The sequence below is a fragment of the Notothenia rossii genome, assembly GCF_949606895.1.
Source record: "Notothenia rossii genome assembly, chromosome: 2".
Lineage (NCBI taxonomy): Eukaryota > Metazoa > Chordata > Actinopteri > Perciformes > Nototheniidae > Notothenia > Notothenia rossii.
The window spans coordinates 52,693,715-52,714,071 of NC_136904.1; the positions used below are offsets into that span (position 1 = coordinate 52,693,715).

Genomic DNA, 20,357 nt, shown 5'->3' on the forward strand with positions numbered 1-20,357 from the left:
CGAGTCTTTTTGCCAAAATGTGGGTAAAGATCTTATAGTCCTGGTTTAGCACACTTATTGGACGATAGCTTCCACAGTCACATTTGTCTTTCCCTTCCTTCGGTATCAGGGAAATTACTGCTTCCCCCCATGAGGGGGGGGGCTATGCCTGTCTGAAGCACCTGGTTAAAAGCATCCCTCATTGTTGGGATCAATAGATCCTTCATTTCCCTGTACCATTCAGAGGGGAAACCATCTGGGCCTGCGGCTTTATTGGGTTTTAAGTCAGCGATTGCCTTTTCTACTTCTTTTCCCGTAATTTCTATAATTAATTTATGATTTTGCTCATCCCTCACTTTAGGAAAAGTGATCAAATCAAGGAAACTCCTGATGTTGGTTTTGTCTATTTTAGGCTGTGAGTATAGGTTTTTATAGAAACAGACAAAAGTTTGATGTATGTCTTCTAAATTGCTATGTATAATACTTGTTTCAGGGTCTTTTATTTTATAAATTGTGTTTTCTACCTGTTGTTTTTTTAGTTTATAAGCCAATAGTTTTGCTGATTTAACTCCTACCTCATAATAACTTTGTTTTAGAAAGATCAATTTTTTTTTAATGTTGTTTGAGAGGATTTCATGGAGTTCATTCTTTTTTTTATCTACTTCCATTTTAGTTTTTGTATTTAAAGTTTTCTTATGTATATTTTCTAGATGTTTTAGTTCTGTTTGAAGCTGATTTGTTTTCTCTTTTCTTTGCTTATTTATGTTTGAGGAATATCCAATTATTTTTCCTCTTAGGACAGCTTTGCATGCATCCCACAGGATTATTGGGGACACTTCTCCATTATCATTGTCGTTCAGATAATCTTTTATATCGGTCCTGATTTGAGGCCTAATTTGGTTAAGAATTCCTGTGTTCAGTCTCCAGATTGTGCTTTTCCTTTCTAGTCCTAGATTTAATGCCATGGAGACCGGAGCATGGTCCGATAAGTCCATGGTCCCTATACTGCAATTTTGAACCCTATAAAAATCTTTCTGATACATAAACAGATAATCAAGCCCTGAATATACTGAGTGTGGGTGTGAGTAAAAGGTAAAATCTTTCGTAGACGGATTTAGGTCTCGCCATACATCCGAGAGTCCTAGGTCTCCCAAGATCAATTTAATGTTCATGGTGATTTTTTTCCCTCCTGAGGAAAGGGTTTTTGATGTATCTAAAGTTGGGTTAATTCTAACATTGAAATCTCCCCCACAAATTAGAATTCCTTGGGCCTCCAATGTTATTATTTCAAAAATGTGTTTGTAAAATGACCATTCAGATCCCGGGGGGGGCATATACATTCACGAGGGTAACTAAAGTACCCTCCACATTTCCCCGAATAAGTACATATCTCCCGTCTTGATCCTTTTTTTCATATGTGCATTCGAAATGTAATTTACCGGAGATTAAGATTGTTACGCCCCTCCTGGATCCCTTTCTGTAAGAGGATGAATATGGACTGAAGTTCCACTTTTTAAGTTTTTGGTGTTCCTGTTCTGTTAGATGAGTCTACTGCAGGAGGGCTATTTCTGCTCCAACTCTTTTTAATTTTGACATTACTTTATTCCTTTTAATTGGATTTCCCAGACCGTTCACATTGTATGTAATTACTTTAATTGACCCTTTACTTTGCATGGTGATTATTTGCCTTTATTTTAAATCCATGAGTTCCTACATTTAAATCATTTCTCGCATCCCCTGTTGTATATATAACATTAATAAAATCCCAAACTATAACCAAAAAAAGTATAACAAAGTAATATCCACAAACATAAGTGACATTGACTTCCAGGTTTAAGGCCACATATTGGGCCTTGGAGTGTTGTAGTGTGGAGGGAAAGTCTCTTCCTCTTAGTGATGGAAGGGGGCCCTCTAGCAATCCGACCCAAAATGTGGCTCACATGTGCCCGTGATATAAGCCTTCTATTCAATTTGATCTCTACCTTTGGGTAGGGAGAAAAATAATAGTAGTAAAGGCAAGGAAAAAAGAGAACAAATAATAGTCTCATTTGCCTCAAAATAGCCGTATTGTTCTTGTTTCTTTTTAACCAAGATTTTCAGAAAGGAGTATCCATTAAAGAGGGCGTTTATGAAACATAGGCTACTTATCAGATATCCCGATGTCGAAGCTTCGGAGCCGTTCCTTGTAAAGTTGCTTGGAGCTCGGGTGCAGTTGACCTCCTCGCTTTCTGCTGGGTTCCCAGGTCAGACGGTTAATCTGGTCCAGTAGCGAGCTCGGATTTTTTAGGACAGTCACTGTTATCCCTCTCTTCACCATTTCTGCTGTTGCCTCCTCAACCGAGTTGTAGACCACTGGATTATCATCATAAAATACTTTTAATCTGGCCGGGAATGAGCTCTGGAATTTTATGTTTCTTTCCTTAAGTGCCGCTTTGGCTTCCGCATACTGCCTCCTCCTTCTATGCAATTCAGGTGCGTAATCATGGTCCACGTTGACCTTTTTTTCTTTGAAATAAAAACCCTTTTTCTGCCAGGCTTTTTTGATTACGTCTTCTTTCATTTTAAAACTTGAACATTTCACCACCAGAGATCTCGGTGAGGCCTCGGCCGGAGGTTTGGGGCCGAGCGCACGGTGCGCCCTCTCAATCTGTAGCATAGAGGGGGTCAGTTCCAGGCCTTTAATTAGTAGCTCTTCCACAAATGCGATCACCGATGTCGACATGGCTTCTGCTCCTTCCTCTACTCCGTAAATCCTTACATTCTCGCGGCGTGTTCGTCCCTCTAGGTCCGTCAGTTTAGCCTCTGTCTGTACCTGTAGCTTCACTAGGCCAGATACCACCTCTTCCCATGACTGGATCCTGGTCTCAGCTGCGTCAATTCGTTCCTCTGCTTCCTCCATTCTTTTGTTAATTTTATTGATATCTTCCTTTATTCCGCTGAGTTGTTGGCAGGAGTATTTTCTAAAGTCTCGGAGCTCTTTTAGAATTAAACTCATATGAGCTTCCCCGCTGGGAACTGCGTCATCTGGCTGCATGTCATCATCCATGCTGTTGCTGACTTGAGACAGCTGATCGATTTCTTCCTCGTCAAGCTTTTTACTTTGTGTTGTATTTCTCTTTCCTTTTCTGGACATTTTTTGTTAGTCCGATATTTCCCCGTTGACTTCAATGCACTAAAATAGTTGGATTGCGTTGTTCGGACAGTGTTTTTAGATATTTTAGGTCGTTGTTCTAAGCTTCCATCTCTGTGCCGGACCGGAAGTCCGAATACATTTACTTTGTAAGTAATTATGGGACGTATTTCTTCTTTCATAGCAATTTTCCTTCATACTTTCTTGCCGTGAAATAGGTCTTAAATTCTATTCAAAGTGGTCTTAAAAAGGTCTTACATTTGAGTTGGTGAAACCTGCAGGAACCATGTATTTAGGTTAAATTGTATTTCATTTATCCTAATCCCATAATAATAATAATAATAATAAGACAATCAAAAATAGACAGCAGCCTTTTGCTTGATGTTAGTTTGTGCAGTGCTGTCAAAGGGATGCACGTGTGACTGTCATTTCATCTCTTTAGTGTTTTAAAAACCAGAACAGTACATCATTTTAAACTATCCTTTAGGGATTGTTTGTCTGAAATGCTTAGTTACATTTTGCAATAATACTTCTGTAACCCTGTGTTTAATATGATTAATTCACTTTTTTCTTTTTCTCTGGTTTTTCTCTGTAATTAGGACAATTCTGGAGAAATGGATCTGCTGGAGAAGGACCCCTAATCTGAAAAGTGCACAGTGGATCATCAGGACAGAGCTGCCATCCACCTGGACCCCCCGAGGTGCTGGAGAAGGACCCCTAACCCCAGCGGATCATCAGGACAGAGCTGCCATTCAGCTGGACACCCTGTGGTGCTGAAGAAAGCAAAACTTCCAGACCCCTGCTTACTGCACTCCTACAGACTTGTGTGTTACTTTCAGAATTTGATTTTGTATATGTCCTTTCTTTTAATAGATATTTAACGATTATAGCTTGAGTCTGTCTGATTCCCCAAACAGCTGCTTCTATATACTTGCTGCACATATAATACAAATAAACAACTTGATAAACACACTTTTGCTGATATTTGTTTGACTGCCGGTGATGTTAAATAACATGATTGATTTCCTCTGTCTCAATGATGAAAGTTATAATAATAGAAGACATGAAACTGCAGAGAGAGGATGGATATATTCTTACCTCTACTTTGTGATAAGATGAATATACAATATTAAATTGTAATTGTTAAACACATTGTTTATTTCATGTACTGAGGTTTTAACCATTATTTACAACATGTGTACATAAGCAGTGGAATAATAGGATATCTCTAGGTCATTAAACTGTCTTCAGTTTAATTGTATTAATACAAAAAATAGGTCGTAGAAATGTTTAATTGTATATTTCAGCAGAGCGGGGGCACGGTGGTGCTGGACCTGGAGGTGCTGACCTGGGGTCAGTGGGACATCATCTGGGCAGGTTTAGGGGAAGAAGGAGAATATAAACTGTTATGATCACAGCTATTAAGATTAGAACACTAATATTGTTAAGAATCAATCTATACAACATGCTTTTGTTCATTTAAAAAGCATATTGTTTTATTATGATTAAATTATATCAGCTATAATTTACTTGTTAACTTACGAATGTAACATTACTGGGGGCTAAAGGAAAAGCTTCATCTTATTTACCTGGCCATGGTTCTCTTTAATTCATCGCCGACGGTGATCTCCAAAAAATTTAAAAGTAAAGTTTCTGGATACTTTTCAGCTGAGTTATCTTGTAAGCTAATTTGCTAGCAGGCTGCTGGAGCAGCGCAACCGAACAGCGCGTATCACGTGACGTAAATACGAAGCCCTCCGTAAGCTAGCCCGTCTCATTTCGTAGGCCGCTCGGTCCAGCCTGAGCCTACCCGGTCTACGTGGGCTGGGTCCTCCGTACTCCGAAGGGTGCAGCCCCTGAATTGAGACACGGCCACATGTTCTTGAATAAAAAGAGATCGCTCAGTTATCGACTTATTGAGTCTAGATAACAGAACGCTTTTTCGAATGATCTGGTCTTAACAGAGGCGGAAGCTCCCCTAAACACTTGCTGAGTTGAACTGAGCGTGAGCAGCAGCCTGACACACACTGAGCTAACTAACCGCTCCTAGTAGCCTGACACACATTAAGCTAACTAACCGCTCCTAGCAGCCTCTCTACACAGCGGGCAGTCCGAAAACCGGAAATGTCCGCCGGGGCTGTGCTCACCGTCCGCCTGGTCAGGTCCTTCGAGCACAGGAACTTCAGACCAGTGGTGTTCCACTCTGTCAACCTGGAGAACACGGTACTGGACTTCATGCAGCTCGTGAGAGACGGTGAGGACCACTGTTTCAGCTTCAATTTAAATCCTCTCTTTTTGTCTCCAATCATACTGTATCCTCTGTTGTTTTCAGGTCATGATAACCCTCTTTTCTTTCAGACATAGCAACAAGGCCGGGGCTCCCTCCACCTTTTAGGAAATACGCTTATGGTGTGTATGCCTGACAATAGTAGTAGTTTTATTATTGTTATTTTTATTCGTAGACTAGTAGTAGTAGTAGTAGTAGTAGTAGTAGTAGGTGGTGTGTGTGTGTGCGTGCAAGCTACGAGTGTATGTGTGCACGCAAACATGACTAAAGTTTTAATAATGCACAAAAAAAAAGATGAGGCATAACAAGGATGTTATGCCTCATCTTTTTTTTGTTGTCTATATCACCTGTTCCACATCTGATTTGATTCTCTTGTATTTTCTTTTAGACACGATGAAGATTATCCACCAAGCACATGGAGCAAAGGTATCTAGGAGATAGTGTAACGTTGAAAAAACATGTGTGTCTGAAGATAAATAGTCCTAAACAGAGACGTGCACAGACATTTTGGGGGCGGGAGCTCAAGTGAAAAAAAGGGCACTTCCCATAATCATTTATAAAAAAAGGTTTTAAAACAAAAAGTTAAATATAGTTGCACATCTCTGACTTACTGACCAGTTTATTTTAATACCCTCACACTCACGCAATTGTTTAATACTCAACAGAATTCTACAAAATAATCAGTTAACACAGAGACAATGGTCTTCTTTAGTATTCACTACGCACAAGAACAGACAACAAACTAGTCAAATTAATAGTTATTAAATGAGCAGCCAACAATCAACATTATGAAGTTACTGTTTAAGGACATTACAGGCAAACATATCGCCTCCTGTCCTTGCGGGTACCATAAAAAGTACTCGTAAAGTATTTTACTGTATTCACCTTTAGTGTCTCCCCTTAAGTACAGTACATTAGCCTGTATGCTGTAAACTGTGTTCGTTATTCTCCCGTCCAGGAGAGAAGCTTTAAAAGGAGACTAAATGGAGTCTCTGTGAAAGTTCAATTGGGTACTTTAATTAAAAAAGGCGCGGGTTGGTCACAAGCATGATATTGTTCAGTCAGACAAACAGCTGTGATCCGCTCCTCGTTAGGGAAGAGAAGAGCCCGATCTCTCCTCCGGTGCTGTTATATATCCTCTGCTGGCTCCTCCCCGCCAGCCGGCTCGCCTCGTCTCCAATGTCCGTTGTTGCATTTAAACAGAGGATTGGTTCTTTTCACATTCAATATATGCTTAACACGCCTTTTCTCCTCATATTCTCTTTCATCACTTTTCATGTAACACATTCTAAACGCTGTAATCAATACTCTAAAAAATACTTCTCGGCTCGTTTGGTTTCAGGTCATTCCGGATGTTGTCACATGCTACTCTCGTCTGTAAACAATAATGTATTCAAATAAACTGTACCTTCATTTAATATTCAGCATGGTAGTATCTCGACATCTATAGTTGTAGTGTTAAATCAGTAGGCTTCGGTTTGCACCACTTCATATCATTTCGCTACTAAATTCACCTCTTTTGGAAATTGTAAATGTACCACATGCTAACTGCCACCCGGAGATGAAAGACTTTCAGAATAAAGCTTAACAGCTGGTTTTGCACAAGAATTTCTGTTTTTTCAGTGTAAAACTGCATTAAAACTGACGGCATGTTTAAACTACATTTCCCCATTAAAACATTGATTTTAATTTCTAACAATACCCATGATAAATTGCCTTAGCTAAAACGTGAGCTAACTTATCCATTAGCTCGTATACCCTAGTTAACTATATTTGTTTTTGTCTTGTAGCTAATTAGCTGTAAACTCGAGGCACTGGCAGCTTAGTCATTTGTTCATCACCACTCAACTTCAAACAAGCCAAGAAAAGCCGGCATAACATGGGACAGTAAAGTGTGAGGTGCTGCTACCTGTCTGTCTGAAGGGACTGTAAAGTGGGAGGTGCTGCTACCTGTCTGTCTGAAGGGACTTCCGATGTCTGTACCGCTGTGCACGAGACGTGGAGGGAGGGAGGGTAGAGAGAGAATCTGAACTTCACAGTCCAATCTCCCGACCTGATATTCTTATTTAGTATTCAATCAATATATTTTTGGAAAGGGAAACTGTGCGGAAACAGCAGTAGATGTATTTATTTATTTATTTTTTAAAAATAGGGGGAAAAAAAAGGGCACTTTCTCTGGAGGAAGAATAAGGGCAGGGGCTCAAGCCCGCTTTGATGTCGATGTGTGCACGTGCCTGGTCCTGAATGTCAGCAGCCACAATTTTAAAGTGGTTAATGTAATGCAGCGTTTCTCAAAGTGTGGGGCGCAGAGATGTGATAGGTTGGTCGCGAATGGACGCGATGAACGGGAGTTTTTAATTTAAAAAAAAAAGAAAATGTTTAAATAAATGTTTTGGACCTCAGGCCAGAATCGAACCTGGGTCCTCGCGGGCGTTAGTGGACTGAGACTCGCAATGGCGGTGGACTTTTCACAGCGCCGGATATACCTCAACTATGAGAGACAAAATGAGAAAGAAAATCACACTGTCTGATTTTTAAAGAATTTATTTGCAAATTATGGTGGAAAATAAGTATTTGGTCACCTACAAACAAACAAGATTTCTGGCTCTCACAGACCTGTAACTTCTTCTTTAAGAGCCTCCTATGTGATTTTCTGTCTGATTTTTAAAGAATTTATTTGCAAATTATGGTGGAAAATAAGTATTTGGTCACCTACAAACAAACAAGATTTCTGGCTCTCACAGACCTGTAACTTCTTCTTTAAGAGCCTCCTATGTGATTTTCTGGATTTTTTTTCCCCTCATTTTGTCTCTCATAGTTGAGGTATACCTCGGATGAAAATTACAGGCCTCTCATCTTTTCAAGTGGGAGAAATTGCACAGTTGGTGGCTGACTAAATACTTTTTTGCCCCACTGTATAGGTGTAAAAAATAAAGTAAGAAATCATTCCAATGTGTGCTATAGGACAGTAAAAAAAAATCAAAAAGTTTAAAAGGGGAGTGATTAGTAAAATATGCATAAATAAAAAAGAAAGAATGCTAACTAGGTAAGATAAGAATAAACAAGTTTAAATGTTTTATTATTGGTTTTGATCATATTCTAAAGATGTTTGGATTATTGAAAAGTATACAGCTCCCTTTCAGTGTGTTGAGAGCTGTATCCATAAATTCATTTTTTGCTCAAAGTGCACCAGATTGAGGCATTTCACTTCAACATTTAAAAAAAATTCTTCCCAGGGGTGCATGCCCCTGGACCCCGCTAGAGGAGGTGAGGTCCACCCCCAAATAAAGCAGGTTAAAATAATTAAATTGCATCAATTTTCTTTTAGTAAACATTGAAAATGGGTCCCACAGACCCAAGCAGCACAAAAAGGTTAAATGTAAGCATATAATAATGTTAAAATGTGCTAAATATATACAGTACAAAAAAAGAGGAGTAAAAGTAGCTCACGACTTGTTTTACTTTTTGAAAGTAGCTCTCATTCTAAAAAAGGTTGGAGACCCCTGTTATAGAACGATACATTTGACAATTTTAAGCTTGGCCTACCATTTTATTGGAGCGAGGAGGAACAGGCGGGGCTTGAAAAGGCCCACCTGTTCAAAGTGGGGAATGACAGAAAAAGTTTGAGAACCACTGATGTAATGCAACGATTGTTTTAATGATATACGAAACATTAAAAAGGTCCCAGTTAGGCTTGGGCGGTATCATTTTTTTCATACCGTCATACCTTGCTGACATCATACCGCGGTATACGGTATATGACGGTATGACTTGGGTCGACTTGAGCGAGGTAGCGTTCGGCGGCAAATAGATGTTTCGAACGGTATATTATATGTTCGGTGTAAAATGCAGCCCGAGCCGGTAGACGCTCGCAAAGTGCCGCGACGTGCGCGCAAGTGCAAAACAAGGGCTGCATACAAGACACATTGTGCAAATGGCACATTTTGAGATCGGATAAAGGCCGCGTTTGTAGATGTCCGACGTTGTTTCCATTGTGAGCTAAGTTAACAATATATCATCATACATAAACATTTTCCGGGAGTAAATACTTGACTTATTGAATAAAGTTTGCTTTATTCACTAACTAGTTTGGCAATATTATTCCGTGCATGGTTTAAAAACCTTATTTCCATTTGATTCATTGGATTACTCGCGTGAATGTTTAGCACGTAAATGCTTTCGTTTTTAAATACGTCCGACCTCGACTACAAAACCATCAACCAGTTGCATAGGATTAAAAAATGTCAACACTCACTCACCCCGTCTTAAACATTCCCAAAGAAGTGCCTCTGTCTCTCATTGTGCTGGATGAAGTCACTGGCGACGAGTAAACCCAAAATAGTCCCAAACAGGCGCAGAGGCATTTTTCTTTTTTACTAGTTGTCCGATTTCGGGGCCGGCAAATGCTGCCGCCATCTTGCTCAGCTCAGCTCTGTGCTGAGCTCTGAGAGCGGGAAAGACGGACTACCCTCCCCTGCCCTCTGCTGGCGCGTGCTGTGCATTACAACCAATGTCGTCCCTGTCAAAACTCCGTGTCAGTGTAATCGAATGAAACACATCTGTTATTTGGCGCACAGTCTGGGACGTCACGGTATTGAAAATCATACCGACGGAATTTCGAAATACCCTGGTATACCGTCATACCGCCCAAGCCTAGTCCCAGTTGACAGATAACACTTCTGATCAGTCAAATCAGTGGTTGCCTACTGTAATGAAACCAATTCCTTAAAAAAATTCAGCTGAGACATAGTTTTATGGTGTGCAGCAACAGTCTATGCTAGCTGTTTATGGATAAAATTGTGTACAAACAGCTGAGCTATTTTCTGAGCAGAAATAAAAAACCAACATGAGCGGAAAGCCGTGGTCCCCTCCCAGTAATGTTAATGACAAACACGAGCAGTTTCACACCCTTTTTTTTTTACTTTAATTATTTTCATTTTGCAACCACAATGACCCAATAAATTCAATGCACTCACAAAGCTCCAAACTAAGTTCAATATCTCAGTGTAAAAGATATAAAAAATTTGAAATGCTGAAAGTATGTGGAAGGAGAAGCATGGCGTAAGGTCTAGTTAAAAGAGGATTTGAAGAGTCGTCCCATTGACTTCCATGTTAAAAAAACAGTTTAAAAAGCTGAATATTTAAAAAAGTATAAAATATATTTTTTAAGTTGATGGTTTCACATTGATTCCTGAAAAAGCTGAATAGTTTAATATTTGAATGGTTTCTGTTGCTGAAAGTAAGCTGAAGTTATGGAGAGTGCTGCATTCGCACTAATAAAGATTTGAATAACTGTAGTGGAATGCTATAAATAGCATTCACACTAATGAACACATAATGAAATATGAACCGCGGTTTGATGATTGACAGGTCACAGAACAATGGGAGCTATCTACCCTTACCCACAATTTAAAGTAATTCACACAGACTATCTCCTCTTTGCTCTTCTCTCTGTGAGGAGCAGCAAGCTCAGCTGTCAGAACAAAGTGAAAAACAAACAATGGCATAAAATATTATTAATATGTCGGGTAGTAATACATTTATTTATTTTCTTCTCAGTGTACCAGAATCCGTTGTTTATGTGTTAGTATTTCTAAACATTTCCTGGGGGAGAATCCCCCCAGACCCCCCTTCTGGGGTTGAGTTTTCAGCATGTTTGCCTTTTTATATTATACAGTTCAGCTTTGATTCCATCATCTCATTAAGCTCAAAAGCTTACTTTAGTTCTGTGAAGGGATATAAGTGATATATGCACTGTACTTCACTTTAATTAATATTGTATACTGAAAAGCGTATATATTACAGCACAATATTTTGTTGAATAGATTTGAGTGTTTCAAAATGTCGGGTCGCGATTTATTGACAAATGAAAAAGTGGGTCCCGAGGCCTGACCAGTTGAGAACCACTGATCTATACTGCCCTCATGATAGCAAGATCAGTGAATGAGGTGCACGTTGAGTATGTGCAACTGCTTGCGGACCATTAGTTTTCCCACTGTAGTTAAAGATATGAAGTTTGGGTGAAAACAATCTGTTCATTTGAAAACTGTTCTCAAGGTGAGGTCCCCAGATCTAAACTCAGAAACCATCAAATATTTATTGTACATACACCAGAGCTCAACGCTAACTTTTAAAAGTGGTTGCCAGGCTGGCAACCAGGCATCAGCTTTTGGTTGCCAAAACTGAAAATACGATTGCCATTTTTAGTCACCTTATATTTTAAATAATTTAGATACTATACAGTTATACATCAACTTAATAATGAAAATGTGACTCAAAAGAATGTTCAAATGCTTTACATTAAGTAATTAACACAATTATTTGAAACTAAAGTGGTAGTAAACTTGTCCCCCCTCAATTGCTGGTATACTAAATACCAGTAGTGCAGCTGTTGTCATGTTCTTCACAGATCCACAAATGAATTGAGCAAGTCACTAGTTTCTTTGTCATCCGTTGTCTTGCTTTCAAATGTGGATTTTCTTGACCTTTGTGCTGACCCCCACCATAGATCCATTGGCCCTTCAGCATTGAAGTTTTGGATTGGCCAGACTAATGAATGTCTAATGTAAAATAAATGAAAAGCATTCACAGTTAAGAATTAGATATTAATTATTAATGCTGTAAATTACCTTTTAATATGTCTAACTATATTTAAAATGTGTTACCTTTTTATCGAAGTGATTATATTTGTATGCCAATATTTTCCTATGGTAAAGTTTCGTTTTGCACTTTTATTTTGGCAGTAATAAGATCGGGACTCTTATTTTAAAGGAACTTTTACCGGAAGTTGATGGACAACGGAGCAGAATGTTTCGCCTCCCAAGACTTTATACATTTCCTCTTTGCTTTTCGTTCGGGTTCATCTTGCGCTTTATCAGTGGAATCACTTTGAACATTCGTTTGAGATGTTAACGGGTTGGCCGAACTTTTCACCCCACAGTCAAACAACTTAATTTGCTTCACCATTTTTTGTAAAACAAACACACGGCGCACCGCGCACGCGAGTAAACGTGCATTGCTTTCTGGCTCCGTTATCACACCAATGCACGTGCAACTTAAGTATCAGGTTCCGACCAAGCGGCAAACTCTGTGGAAGAGCCGGGACGCCAATCCGGAAGTGGCCCACACTGCAGTTCATATATTGGCCGATAGGGACTGACTGCAGAAAGGACCAATTTCCATAGACCCCATGTTAAAATGCCCAACTTTACAGCAGAAAAAAACATGTTTCTACCCATGGATGCAATAAATATTATTATGAATATACCGTAATTTTCGGACTATAAGCCGCACCTGAATATAAGCCGCAGCAGCAGCATACCACTCTCGGTTCCACTTTTACTTTTGCGCACTACCTGTCTCACTCTTTTCCGGCCTCCAGCTTTTCCTGCTGGAACCCGCCGCTTAAAGGTGGGGTTCCGCGGACCGGCCATAGAGCCCATAGAGTTAAAGGTGTTGGCCGTTAGCTGTAAAAATCCATAGATTAGCCGCACCGTTATATAAACTGCAGCGTCGAAAAATAGGGAAAAAGGCGTGGCTTATAGTCCGAAAATTACGGTAGTTAGATTCCACCTTCATGATTATGGATCAGTGAGTGAATTGTTTTCTAACACTACCCTTTTATTTATGTTAGGTCTTAAAGTTTTTGCATAAATTAGGGCGTGGTCACATTGAGTGACGGCTCTGTGAAGTGACTGCTGCTGTTAGCTTCTTGTCTCTCTGCTAGCTGCTCCGTGAAGCTACAGGCACTCTGCCTGTTCAGCTCATCCAGGGAACACAACTTGCCCCCGGCCGTGTTTGTTTGTTCTTTATGCTTATATATCGGACTATTGTGACTCGCTCTGCGGTTGAAAAAGACGGTGCATGAATAAGGTTTTGCGGTAAGTGAAATTCGAGTACTTATTTATGTGTTAATGATTTTAATCAGCTACGTAATTAATGTTAAGGCTCGGGTTGGCGTGTAAGCCAGTGGTAGCTACATCGGTGCTAACGATGCTAATAGTAGCCTCCAAGTTAAAATCATAGACTATATTTATAAAGGTTAAAACGAAATAGACAAGTGTTAAGTGGGATAATACTGTACAACAAACGGCTTCGGTTTGAGGTTGATAAAATAAGGTCATCCTTGTAACTTAGAGAGATGATTATTATGTAGGTAGGAACTGTATGAATCGCTAATGTTAATTTAAATTGGCTATGCTCAAGTATGTAGACAAGCTAATGTCGAAGTAGTGTATGTGAAATCAACCTCACAATAAGACGTGTGTATATTACAATTATTAATGTCATATTTCAAGATGATTACTTAGATATTACAATATGGTTGGTTGAGCTGGTTATTGAGCTTACACGTTAGTCATCTGAAGAGCAAACCCAAACTTTGTTGTTTTTATGAATTGCATTACCAAATTGGTATCAAATAAACAGTAAGCATTGGTAACACAACTTCCAAAGTTACAGTAGAATAAAAAGGACCCTGACTCGGACAATACACAAACCAACATGTTCAACAGAAGAGAATCAGTTATATTGTTTGTACACATGGTACTTTACATATATATCTGTTTGTTTAAGGTGTCCAGGTGATGCAGACAGGCTGGACCAGAGAGTGAGAGACAGAACTGGACTCCTCACAGCAGTGAACTTCAGCTCAGGTACAAATAGTATTTTTTTCATACTGTACAAAGAATCAAGAAAGATATTGGTTTAAATAAATGAAGTATTGACTTTAATACACTGATATACATTTCATTAAACAATACTAGATCACCTACACATCAGTGAAGTTGAGGGTTTTTTCCATGCAAAAAGTTACATTTAGATGTCAGCTTTCTAATTTAATGTATTGAAGGCAAAGATATTTAACACATAGTGAGAACTGCTACTATTTATCTCTCAATATTGTCTGTAAAAAACGTGGTAAAAGTTATTCTTTCAGTGAGACAACAGAGCAAGCTTCTACAGTTGCACTACGTTTTGATAACAGTTAAATATTATTTTGATAATAACATATATTTCATTGTTGATTAACTTCATACTGGTCATTCATAATCTGATTGTCTTTGTAGCTCACTGTTGAAATAAAAAAAAAACATTACAATTACAAAATAATTATATCTATAGCCCCTAAACACACAAACACACCGCTTTCATAAATAACACACTTGTTCTGCAATAATATGTTTTATGTTTCCTGTCATTTTTGTTAGGAAAGGACATGCCTGAAAGACACAAGATTTTCTCCTTCTCTGAGGGTCAAGAAGAACATCCAAGAGGAAAAATAAAAGCTGATGCTATGAGATTTGAAGACCAGTACACTAAGAAACTACTTTTATTGTAAAAACAGTCAGCTGATCGAATGCACCTATTTCCACATCTACACTCCATCAGCTGATTATTTCTATTTGCCTCGCTTTATGAGCTTCACATCACTTGTGCCTTGTACCGCAGAGTTTGCAACGTCACAAATAAATGGGGCCAATCTGCAGTCCGATGTGAATGTGTAATCTAACATTTTCAGTAAGAATAATGGACAAAAGGAGTGCAAATACAAATACAATTTATTGAAATGTGAACCAAAAGTTAATCAAATGTTTTAAATAAAACGCACATATGGACAGAAGGTGTAAACCTATTAAATGTATAAGTAAAAACATTTAGTCAAATAAAGTGACAGACTAGGCCTGTGCAGTTGGTATCAGCTTTGCCCAGCATGGGCTCCTCCATCAGGCCTGGTTGTCCTAGCAGAGGAAAGAGCCTCAGTCCTCTCCAAACCAACAGACAGGGCGTCCATCACACGGAGGTTTCTCCCTGAAGTCTCTGCAGCTTTCTGGACACCACGCTGTCTCAATCCGTCCACACTGAATATGAGAGGGGGAAAATGAAAAATGCTTTAGACAATAAGAAACATAAAGTTAACTGTTGAGTTGCTCAGTTTTTTTTAGATTGCCAATACTATTACTGTATAACTAATATATCAGGTTAAGAGGCACATTCAAATAAAGATTGGTCTTTAAATACATGTTGTCTTTTGAATCGTTTGTCTAAAGTCAAGGATCTAGAACTGGTACTTAGTTTTAATGATACAGTCTGGTTATTATGCTGTTTGGAGGAGGCCTCACAGGTAAGAGCACTAACTAGCTACCATCACATGTACCTTAGCTTGACTTAAATGTATTAAACGTATAGTTAAGTGATATCAAAATATAAATAACTAATGTCATGCAAGCATATTAATATTTGCTTGATTCCAGTGTTGAATTTAGCACAATTGCATACAAACGTTAAGGGAATTTTAAGATTCTGAAGTATTATGCTAAAAACTCAATAACTGTTAACTGTGTTCGTTATTCTCCCGTCCAGGAGAGAAGCTTTAAAAGGAGACTAAATGGAGTCTTTGTGAAAGTTCAATTGGGTACTTTAATTAAAAAAGGCGCGGGTTGGTCACAAGCATGATATTGTTCAGTCAGACAAACAGCTGTGATCCGCTCCTCGATAGGGAAGAGAAGAGAATGGATCTCTCCTCCGGTGCTGTTATATATCCTCTGCTGGCTCCTCCCCGCCAGCCGGCTCGCCTCGTCTCCAATGTCCGTTATTGCATTTAAACAGAGGATAGGTTCCTTTCACATTCAATATATGCTTAACACGCCGTTTCTCCTCATATTCTCTTTCATCACTTTTCATTTAACACATTCTAAACGCTGTAATCAATACTCTAAACAATACTTCTCGGCTCGTTTGGTTTCCGGTCATTCCGGATGTTGTCACATGCTACTCTCGTCTGTAAACAATAATGTATTCAAATAAACTGTACCTTCATTTAATATTCAGCATGGTAGTATCTCGACATCTATAGTTGTAGTGTTAAACCAGTTGGCTTCGGTTTGCACCACTCCATATCATTTCGCTACTAAATTCACCTCTTCAGGAAATCGTATATTAGCCACATGCTAAATGCTAACCGTAGATGAAGGATTTTCAGAATAAAAGCTTAACTGCTTGTGCACAAGAATTTCTGGTTTTTCAGTATAAAAGAGCATTAAAACTGACGGCATGTTTAAACTACATTTCCCCATTAAAACATTGCTTTTAATTTCTAACAGTCCCTCCTTACACACCTAAAAGGTGTGTATAATACTGAAATCAATGAGTTCTTCATCTGAACTTTGCATATTACATATCTCATATTAACAAACATACAATCAAATGGAATGGTTTTACAGCCGGTTTTACAAAAATACAAAATAAATTCTTGTCTGTGTTCAAACATAAAAGTTTTCCCTTGTGCATAACTTCTAGTGTTTACATTCAATATCATTCTTCAAAATAGCAGCAATGGCTTGGTATCAGAACATTTCTTCCTCCCTCCTTTCACAGAAACCGTTCTCATACCACGCTCAGTGTTAAGGCACTTGTTTTTACAAAGTGAAAAGAAACAAACCATCTTCGAATAGCAATGATTTTTACAACATGAGATCCACCATATTAGAATAGTATAAAATAATAAAGAATAAAATAAAATATCTTGGATTGGCAAAGTAAATTGAAAAATAAAAATAAACTATCTTGGAATAGTGTAAAGTAAATTGAAATGGATTCACTCCATTTTAGCATTTTATTTTGCTCACTTCTTCACATGATTTCATAATGTAAAGAATCACATCAGCTGGACATTCATTGATCAATCTCATCTCCGAACATCCATATCATTTAAACTAACTCATCATTATCATGAACATCTGAATACGGGGGTTGGTCGTCTTGTTCTGCTAGCATTTGTAATTATCTCCTCATGAGAAATTTACCCTCCCTCCTTTCATACCATTTAAGGTATGAAAGTAATATTTTCTCTAGAAGGGGCCGTCGTGATCAATCGGTACGTTCTACTCTGGGGTACGGCATTCTAGACAGTCATTTCTGGGAGAAGATTTTGGTCAGTTACAACAGTTGTAGAGTTTCATCACTTAAAAGTTCCTTCTCATTACCTTTGGGTGGTCTGTTCTAATGCAGTGAAGTCCCTGAAATGGTGTGAGAACCAGTGGAATATCAATAACTCATTATACTAATTTATTTTCAATTCTTGTCTACTTAAATAGCTATGCTAACCCCTTTAACAGTGTGTGGAACCTTGGGTGCTAGAGCATGTGATAATTACTCCCTCCTTTAACAAGAACTTTAAAACAGAAGTCATTTCATTAATGGTTTGCAGTTCAATTCAGGAATTTACACCTATGGCAGATATGTTTCTCCTTTTTAAATAACATCTCTAAAAGTCAGGTCATCACCGATTGAATGGATGACCTTTAGGAGCTGGTGGCGCTTGTCTTTTAAAACTCATACTCTGGTGCCGTGCGCTCCCTCTGAAGCTGCAAGTAAGATTTAAAACATCTGCAGGGTGGGTCGAGCGACCCCTTCTCCCTGAACGATATTTGTTGTAAAATATGCACCATCACAATGAGTAATCCAAGGCCCGCATGTATTACTCCCAATTATATTAGTTTTTTTTAATTAAAATGTGCAATCTCTCTTTGCCCAGTGTCTTTTTAAAACTCTACATCTTGGACAAAAAACAAATGTTATTTCCACCTTAATCTTCCCTCCTGAGGTAATAACCATGCTACAATGGAGAAATCAATACTCTAGATTGGAATACTATCTTTGGCTTGGTACTAGCTCTACCTTTAACATTTTCCATACAAATAAAGATTTGTCTGCTTTTATAGAGTGGTTACTAAAACCATCCCTTTAAACTGTAGGTCTATACTGTAACAAATAAAATCTTACCCAAATTCACACATGAAATAAAAAAAACTCTTAAAGAATAATTTTTTCATATGATGAAAAGATTGGATAATATGTTCTACCCTCAGTGTGTTTTTAGGGTTATTTAATAGTTTCCTCTTTCTTACTTTATAAATTCACCAATTGATTAATTCATGGCTAATAAACATTTTTCTTTACGTATTTCTCGTTGGTGAATAAGTGTGTTTATGTGTAAACTCACTCACTCCCGTTTTCCTTCTCTCCCCCTCTGGTTGTCAAGCCACGATCCCCTCACGTTCTGCCGGACCATGCCAACTCCTCCGTCCTGTCCTCTTCTCCGTCCACCTTCTCCTCAGTCCATCTGCTCTTGGATCCTTCCGCTGTAACTCTTTCCAGTGTCCCATCTGCTTTGCTTTTCATCTCCTCCTTTACAGTCTCTACTTTGTTGCATGGAGGGCGTATTCTGCTCTCATGTCCCACCCTCTGCTCTTGTGTCCAAATCTTGTGGCTCAGCTTGGAACTTCATGTCCTGTGGGGGACCGATGAGAGTGTGCCTTTTTATGTCACCTGTAGTTCTGGATTCCTCAGGTGGAGATGGTTCTGGATAAAGTCTTGTCATTGTTGGTTCAGCTCTGCTTCTCTGTCTGTTCGATGGAGGAGGAGGACTCTTCCGTGGTGAGGTCTTTTGTCTGCTTGGAAGTTGGGGTCGTAGCGTTCTGACAGGCGGAGAGATAGAGAGAGAGAGATCTCGGGACGCATTATCTATAGTTAATTCTAACACACTGAGGTAAAATAAATCCAATCTTTCCCACTCCATTTTCCTAACCATACTATCTTTCTTTGATGTTAAATGTCATCTAAGCCCAGTTTATGTTTTCTAATAATTGTACCATATCCCTAAACATTGTTTTCACCCACTGTAACATGTTTACTCCAATTAACTCTTTCAGGAAACCACTTTCTTCCATAAATGTAAATACCTAGTTGCTTCAAGCACCACATATTTCACACACTATAAAGGAACGTCTCCATATTTTCTCCGTCACTTTAAATCTCACTGTTATTTAGAACATAAGTAACTTTGGTGACTGGACATATCTGCAATGTCGCCACTGTCTGCTAGGAAATTTGGTTCATAGAGTTTGTACGTACAAAGCTGTACTTTTGGGTTAGTAGCCTGTTTCAACTGTAATCATTTTCAATAATTCTACTCAGGTCACCCGTCGGTTGTTCATAAACTTAACAGGGGGTGTTTCTGGTACAGACTAAAACATGGATCCAGTGTATTTAGAGATTCCCCTAATCTGTAAATCCCCATCACTTACATATCCCGATCACTTAAACCCATCTCATCATTTGATACAAGAACTGCATATAGGGGGGTGAATCATCTTGATTATAACCGCCTCTTGTTTGGGAACGAGTATTTCTAACTCCTCCTCTTGTTGCTCAGCTGATCTTTTGGCTCTGAGGATAAGTGAAAGTCTGTGAAACACAACTGGAGTCTTGTTAGTGATGTGGGCATTCTCTATGAGTGAACTAATGGTTCCATGCTTTACTTGATATTGTACTCCCCTTCCAACCAACAAGGTGCCAAGTGTAATGAGCACAATCAACAATGCTATTCTGACTCTTATCCCTAGGGGACCCCACAATTGGTTTGGCTTTGTTCTCGTCATCATCTCTATTTTATCCCTGGTTGTGTCCGTTACAGAATTTAAATAATGAGTCCAAAAATAACATACAAAAAATTGGACTCTTTTTCAGATGTAAAACAAAAAAATAGGTTTTCACATTAATGTACAATCTATAAAAATCTATAGACAATTTGTCTTTTGAGCTGTTTCTATCTTTATCTTATTTCTATTTATTGTTTTGTTCCAGCTCTGCCAAATCAGTCCTAACTCCCAATAATGTTCTGGAAGTTGCCAGTGAAGGGTGACAATGTGTGAGGTGGTGTCAATTTGCTCCTTTTTCTTTACCTTTAAACCGGAGCGCGTGTGAAGTTTGTTACAACTTTTCACGCTTCCGTCCACCGCGGATGAGCCCACTGTCTTTTGTGAACTTTCACCCTCACCCAATCACCTGGCCGAACAGGAGTCTCTTCTGGTGTCTCTTCTGGTGTCTCTGTAGTTTTCCTAGCCTGCTGTGTAGACAAAACTTGCATAATATTAATCAGAGTTTCTGACATATTCATCC

At 38.8% G+C, this 20,357-nt stretch overlaps 1 protein-coding gene and 1 long non-coding RNA gene across 2 annotated transcripts in view; one reads left to right on the plus strand and one right to left on the minus strand.

Moving 5' to 3' along the window:
- Nucleotides 1–4,243: 4,243 nt before the first annotated feature.
- Nucleotides 4,244–4,839, minus strand: LOC307030681. The gene is made up of 2 exons (XR_013805752.1): nt 4,699–4,839; nt 4,244–4,478 (listed from the first exon to the last, which is right to left on the minus strand). It is a non-coding gene; the product is annotated as an uncharacterized lncRNA (long non-coding RNA).
- Nucleotides 4,840–4,905: 66 nt separating this feature from the next.
- Nucleotides 4,906–20,357, plus strand: part of cUnh2orf76 (chromosome Un C2orf76 homolog) — a 37,692-nt gene continuing 22,240 nt past the window's right edge. Inside the window, exons 1-3 of the mRNA XM_079667259.1 lie at nt 4,906–5,363; nt 5,468–5,518; nt 5,785–5,822. Of these exons, the coding sequence (XP_079523385.1) occupies nt 5,234–5,363; nt 5,468–5,518; nt 5,785–5,822 (219 nt within the window). The 5' untranslated portion in view covers nt 4,906–5,233. The remainder of the gene's footprint in view (nt 5,364–5,467; nt 5,519–5,784; nt 5,823–20,357) is intronic.